The sequence below is a fragment of the Balaenoptera physalus genome, assembly GCF_965194825.1.
Source record: "Balaenoptera physalus genome assembly, chromosome: 2".
Taxonomy (NCBI): Eukaryota; Metazoa; Chordata; class Mammalia; order Artiodactyla; family Balaenopteridae; genus Balaenoptera; species Balaenoptera physalus.
The window spans coordinates 27,491,157-27,498,295 of NC_138883.1; the positions used below are offsets into that span (position 1 = coordinate 27,491,157).

At 54.8% G+C, this 7,139-nt stretch overlaps 1 protein-coding gene across 4 annotated transcripts in view; it reads right to left on the reverse strand.

Annotated features, from left to right (window-relative positions):
* JDP2 (Jun dimerization protein 2) overlaps positions 1-5,991 on the reverse strand; it is a 46,372-nt gene extending 40,381 nt beyond the window's left edge. Inside the window, exon 1 of one of the 4 annotated variants that reach the window (XM_082451870.1) lies at positions 5,678-5,991. In XM_082451870.1, coding sequence (XP_082307996.1) covers positions 5,678-5,978 — 301 coding nt within the window. In that variant the 5' untranslated portion in view covers positions 5,979-5,991. Of the gene's footprint in view, positions 1-1,240; positions 1,769-5,271; positions 5,553-5,677 lie in introns of those variants that run through there. The other 3 variants (XM_082451873.1, XM_082451874.1, XM_082451872.1) reach the window with 3 other exon arrangements.
* Positions 5,992-7,139: the final 1,148 nt, after the last annotated feature.

A 7,139-nucleotide genomic window follows, 5' to 3' on the forward strand; every position in this document is an offset into this window, starting at 1 on the left:
GTGGGATGATTTGGGAGATTGGGATTGACATATATATACTAATATGTATATAATAGATAACTAATAAGAACCTGCTGTATAAAAATATAAAAATAAATTAAAATAAATAAATAAATAAATATAAATAATAAATTCAAGAAAAAGACTTTGGCAATTCAGGACACTGACCAGGAACAACTTGGAAAATAGCCACTGAAGAAAAACTGGGTAATGCACAGATCAAAGATGAGACTGACAAGCAAGGCATGAGTAAGACAGAAAGCATTCTGGAGGTCACAGTGGACCCTAAGCTGCTGTTGAGTCTAAGATTTGGGGTGGTTTGATGCAGCTTCCTGAGAGGCAGCTTGAAAGAAACAGGGACCAGGTGGATCCAAGGGAAAAGAACCTAAAGAAAAAATCTGATATCTGTATCTCTCTATCCTGACTTCCTGAGGGACTTGTAGGCACACGATTTGGGATGCTGCCTTGTACAAGTAGAAAAAAAGTCACAAAACACTTCAAGTCCAGAAAATGGGCCCTATTGGGAGATATTAAGATGAAGTCATTTCAGCCAAAAGAATGAAGAGATAACTTAAAAACTTAAGTTTTTCCCTCTTATTTTCTTCTCTTGTTTACTGTATGTAAATCTGTAAGATATTATCATATTCTTTAATGGGAGTATCTATAAATAAACAATAGTCTTGCTTTGATGTGTCAGAATTGTAAAAGGCTACTCGTATTAGAAAGTGCCCAGTAATCGGCATCTTCATCTAGAATGGCAAAGATAGATTTATTTTTTTGAAAGACAGATCAAGAGAAAGTTAGGATCTGCATCATGAACTTTCTGTCCATAGGAAAAAAAGATTAAGGAAGGCTCTAAAATCCCTGGGTCTCTCTGAGAAGGTTTGCTCCCCTCCAGGCAAACAGCTGGCCTGGACTGGCATCAGGAGCCAGGAATCGGTGTGCAAATGAGTGCAGATAGGCTAAGGCTGCAAGGCTTGGTGCTAAAAGAAAGTGGAGGTGAGTGACGGCAGGTCAAGGAGCAAGGGAGTTCATAGGGTCAGGCCCCAGGAGCACTAGTGGGGTTGGAAGTCAAGAGCAAGTAACTGGCAACTGATATCAACCGGTGGGAGGTCTTGGGAGCTGGAGCCTGGGAAGATTCCCAGGAGGAAGATGTGGAGGGCAGAAGTCCATGGCAGGGGCTGGGGGGCAGAGAGGGCAGAAAGGTGCCAGACCAGTCATCACAGAGCATAGTACTAACCATCATGAATCTTGGAGAATTAAACACCAAATCTGTTCTTGGAGCTAAGGAATCACCTGGGATGACCTCTCTCCTGGAATCTGAAATGATGCAGGTCAACCAGCTTCCAAAAGACAAGGAGATCCAGGAGGCAGGGAGCAAAAGGATGGTGAAAGCTCCAAGATGGAGAAAAGGGCAAGCAGCGAAAGACCATCTCCGATGGCTGGCTCAGCTCTGCAGGCAGAACAGTGAGGCAGGTTAAAGTGGAAACTCCGGAGCCAGATCATCTGAGTGGGAATCCTAGCTCTGCCCCTACTAGCTGTGTGACCTTGGGCAAGTTCCCGAGACTCTCTGTGCCTCACTTTCCTCAGCTGCAAAATGGGACTAATAACATTATTTGCCCTGTAAGGCTGAGAAGATTAAATTCATTAATACTTGGAAAGCACCTGGAACAGCACCTGCACTTGGTGAGTGTGAAGTCAGTGTAGCTTCAAGGGCCTTCCTTCCTGGAGCAACACCAGTGCTTGATGACCCCTCAAGGTCCCTTCTGCACAGTTCCCAGTTCCCATCTAACACCGATCTCCCGTTCCTATGGCCATGAGGAGGAGCCCCCAAGGATTCCCTGGGGATCCAGCCCAGAGAATTCTCTGCTCTCCCACTTTCCAACTCTAAATCTCAAGGAGGCAGGACCATCCTGCAACCAGGCAGTTATTGCAGAATAGAAACAACAGGTGGAAGATCAGGGCTGGGTACAAAGGTGCGGAAATGAGACCCAGCACCTGCCCTCTGCCTCAGTTTCTCCTAAGTGCTCCTCCATCTCACAGGCCAGAACACAACTGCATAGATCACTGGCAACAGGGCACTCCCAGCTGGCTGGGTTTCCACGCCCGCCTCCAGAAGCAGAGCGCCAGCATCTCCTGTGTCCTTCAATCCACTGCAACCCTGCACTGCTTAGGAGTCACTCCTCAGATCTTCATAAGAGAATGCGAGGTGGTGGGTGTCAGGAGAAGCCTCCGACACAGCCTGATCCCTGCATAGCCATCCCAGCCATAGAAGAAACTGGAACCTCTCCCCAAGAAAGGTTCTTCCCTGGAGACCAGCGAAATGCTTTTGACAAGCCCTGCCTGTAAACACAGCTTTCTCCCCTGCCTGATGTAGGTGCTCAATGAAAACACAGTAAGCCAGTTCTGCCAGGATCCTTATCCTGAGCAGCGAGAATAAGCTGGGAAAGAACTGCCAGTGGGCCAGACTTCTAGACTCTCTTCCCACCTCACCCCATCTCTGTTCCTTGGTGCCAGGAGTTCACAGCATCATACATGATACAGACACACACACAGAATGTGACCGATCCTTTGGCCATTTTTAAAAAATATGCCATTGACCAGTTAAAGCTTTGGAAATGGAGCTCCACAAATGGAATCCCAAGGTCTGCAGCAAGAAAACAGACTGAAAAAAACCCAGAACGGTGGGCTCTGGCCGGGCCTCCCGCAGCGATGAGTGTAAAGAAACACAGGCTGAAAATTCCAACCAGGGGTCGCTAACGCGTTTGTCTCTGCTGAGCTTTGGGAGGTCAAACCATACACACGCACAAGAGCAAGCGCGCGCACACACGTATGTGCACGCACACACAGGCACACGGAGCTTGGCAGCCCGTAAGTTCCAGAGCTGGTAACACAAGCCACAGAACTGACTGCCAAGACAAGCAACAGAATGAGCCAGGCCCAGTTTCATTGGCCACCATACACTGCATATGGCCCAGGACGCAGCCAAAACAGCGTTCTCACCCTCCTCAAAGGCATAGGAGACCCTCTGTTTTCAAACACACCTCCACAGAGCCTTAATTAAAGGAAAATGGAAAAATAATGTGCCCGCTGCTCTCCCCCTGCCTATATAGGTATGCACACACACATACCCATATACACTCACTCTATTTTTCTCTTCCTCCCATTTCGGTTTCTAACATAATTCATTCACATGGAAAAAAAGCAAACTGCATCCTGCAGCAGAAAAGCAGAAAAGAATGTAGCTTGCCCTCAGCCCTGGCTCTGATCGCTCAAGTTGAGCTGGGGCTGAATGAATACAGAGCAGGCCAACCTAGAGTCTGCACTGGCCCCATTCTTCCAGAACAGAGCTGGAAACAGAGACACTTGTGCGAGGGACAGTCGCAACACCAGCAGCCCCACGACAAACAAGGCCTGGAGAGCCTAGCCCTTCTCAGCCTTCTGCCGAGTTTTCTGCAGGTTGGAAAAGATGCCCACACATCCTGCAAACAGGTTGGGGAGGCAACGACAGATGCTAGTGGCTGCAAAAACCAGGCGGCGAGTGAGGGAGAGATCCTTGTCCAGATTCTTCCTTAGGGGACACTGTTACCAGTTAACAACACATCTCCTTGGAGGTGGCTGCAGCCCACCCAGGAGAAAAGTCAGAAGCCTCCACATCCATGCCTTCCAGCTGCCCTTCAGATCTCACAGCGCCCAGCTCTTCAGGAAAATTCTGGAGCTGCCTGCAACTCTGAACCAAAGCCAAAGTAGAAGGGGAACAGAAGAGTCTTTGAGAAATCCGTCCTCCCTGTTTTAAACAAGGCAAAACCTTAACCAGCCAGAGGCACAAGAATAGATCTTGCTTCTCTTCCGTGGTCGTCGTCAGGTTTATATAAAATCAGAGCCATGCTCACACCTGATACCTAGTTAAACTCTCCCCTAGAAACCTGCAACGGAAGATAAGGCGTCCATCCAAACTGCAGCCAGATTGGCTGGAAAGATGAAAACAGTGGGAGGTGTTTTAAAAAACCCTCAGGGAAGGGAGGTTGGGGGGAAGGGAGATAACATGTGAACACAGTTCACTGCAAGGCCTTAAAGGACAAGCAGGCACCCAAGCATGGTTCAAAGCTTCAGTTTCTCACAGTTCCTCAAACTAAGACCCTGAGGAGTCCACGAAGATTTGAACCTGGGAACACACACCCACACAGCCTGCAAGCCCTTTTTAGAGAGGCAGACCTGAGCTCAGCCGCCCTGAGCACATGTGGTCAGGCCACAGCCCAATGCCCTGGATACGCGGGGAGGTGGTGGGGAGAGGCCCAGTGCAAGGGTCAGGCAATTTTGCTCCGGGAGCTGACCCGAGGGGTCAGTTGAGCTCCTCTTTTACCAGCCTCTCCATCTCCAGCCGCAGGGATGGCCCATCCATCCCTGCAGAGGTGCGGAGGCCTCCCTGTCCCCCCTACCCCACCACTGACCCAGGCAAAACCTGGGTCTGCAACCGCAGGGTCAGGGGTCCACAGCCGCTCAGGCTCCTTTTGTTGGTGGCGGGGGGGGCGGGCAGAAGACAGCTGTCTGAACTGGGCTGGGCCGGAGAGGAGGGGCTGGTTACCTAGAGGAGCCGGCTGGCCTCCTTATGTAACCTGGCTTGGGAGCTGGGGGAGACCAAAGGGGACCCGGCCACCCCGAGACCCCCTCCCAGAGGGGGAATGGCCCTGAGAGAAGCCCTCTTCATTGTATGGAGAGCCCCAGCCCTTCTCAGTGCCTTCCTCCAAGTCCTCAGGGGGCCGTGCTTCCTCCCTGCGACGGGGGTGGGGCGGGCGCGACTTGCCAGCAGGTCCCTGTCATCCCTCCACCACCAGCACCCTGCACTTCCCTGGCCTTTCACCCTCCATCTCCACCCCGCGGCTCGTCTCCCCGGGCAGTTTTCTCCCCCACTCACCCGCCTTCCCCGCCGCGCAAGGAGAGCACCTCCCTGCAAACGGACGGGGGAGGAGAGCACGGGAGGGAAACGGAGAGAGCGCCTCGGCTGCCCCGGGAGCGGACGGAGCCTCCCGTCCCAGGGTGGGAACCAAAGGGAAGCCACCGGCTCGCGGACCCTTGGCGGGAGGGGCCCGGGCTGCAGCGTCCCCCTCCGGGGCAGCGCGGGGTCCCGGGGCTGCGGGAGCCTCCCCGCGGGGCTCGGGTTTCGGGGCCCGGCGCTCTCCGCCCGCGCGGGGGCGGCAGTCCCAGGTGCCCGCGGCCCGCGCGCCCCACCCAGCCCGGCCCGGCGCCCCCAGCGCGCGCCCTCGCACCCACCGAGCAGAAGCCGCGGGCGGAGGCGGCGCCCCCGGGACCGGGACCCGGCTGCAGGCGCCGTGCCCGCTCAGCGCCGCTGCCGCCCGGCCGCGGAGCTCCGCCCGGTGCCCAGGCCCGTCCCGGCCCGGGAGCCGCCGCGGCGCCAGCCCCGCCGCCGCTGCAGCGTCCGCCGCCGCCAGCGCCCCCCCGTCGCGGCCGCCGAGCGTCCCTCCCGCAGGCTGTGGCGGGCGGCGGGACGGGTTGCATCAGCCCCGGCTATATAGCGGCCCCTGGGCGGCGGGGAGGGGTCGGGAATGCGGAACCGGCCGAGCTGCCAGCTCCAGACGTCAGAGGGGGACGGAGAGGAAGGGAAGGAGGGGACAGGGGAGGAGGGGGGGTGTGGATCCGGCGCTTCACACCCACTGACCTTCACCTCCCCCGCCGCATTTCGCGCCCTCCTCCCGCGGCTCCTCGCGGTCCGCTCCCCGCGGGGGCGGCCCCGGCCCCGCAGCAGCGGCCCTGACTCCATCGCGGCCCCCGGCTCTCCCAGCCGGCGGTGCAGGAGCGCGCGAGGAAGCAGGACGCGGCGGGCGGTTATGTAAGAGCATCCCCAGCGCACAGCCGCCCGGCTTCCACCCCGAGACACAGCTCGGGCCGAGAGCAATGAGAAGGTGGCGACCGGACAAGTCAAAAGGCCCTGGAAGCAGACGTAGCCTGTGTTGAACCATCTTCCTCAGTCCTTAGCTCTTTTTTCCCAAACCGAGAGAGAGAGAGAGAGAGGATTTCAACACATTTTCATCCTTGGACACTTCAGCACTGAGTGAGGAAATGATCTCGCAAGCCTGTTTCGTTTTTCTGGGCAGAAGGATGGGCAGAGGATCAAGGCGTTTGGGTGCCTCTCCCCCCGCCTACTAGCCCACCTGGCCACCACAGCTGCCCTTAAGCCCTGGGGTGGTTCACTGCAAGAGACCTGCCCTCCTTGGACTGCAGCCTGAGCCCCCCACCCCTTTCCCTTTCCCCGTGGCTTGCACAGTTTGACCCCTGGGCTTTTTATCACACTACAGCAGGCTTCTCCTTTCCGCTCACGGACGCGCGGGCGGACACCCGTGTGAGCAGCCGCCGCCCTCAGCCCACCCCGAATGGCCTTCTTTCCCTTTACAACTTACATTGCCAACTGAACTCCTACCTTTCATCCTCTTAAGCGTGGCAGATGGTTAAGGGTGACTCCAGAGGAAATGCGTCCTCCACGGTGCCTTCAATATGTAAAGGCACAGAGACACCGAGCCCTCAAGCACACATGTGGCACCTGAGACCTTGGCATTCTGGTTTGCATCTCCTTCCTGCAGACCCCCTGGTTGCTCAGCCAACCCCCTGCCTTTCTGCCTCAGCCAGGGAGGAGTGACAGTGTTTATATTCAGTGACCTTCAGCCTCCTTCTCAGAGTGATGTCAGATCATCACCCATAGAAGAAAGGAAGTGAAAGAAAAAGTTCATGCCTTCTTGGAGTGCAGATGCTCAGAGAGAAAGAAACAACCAGCCTTGAGACCGATGGAAGCAAGTGAGCAGAGCCCGGTGAGCAGGTCTCCTCAATTTGAGGACAGTGAGCTCCTATTCTTACTGCCCCAGTGCAGGGAAATCTTTCTGGATCAGAGGACTGGTCTTATAGAGGGAAAGACAGAGCAGGTCCCAATGACATCGACTGACCATTTTCACCTTCACTGTCAGCTCTCTCCCTTGAAGCATTGAAGTTAGCAAGTAAAAGGAAAGTAAGGTCCTGAAAGAAGGTACAGTGGAAAATGAGTAGTAATTTGACAGTCTTGTGGAAGAACATGACTCTCAGCCCCAGAAAGGCCAACTACACCTTTACTACAGCAGAAACATCAAACCTGG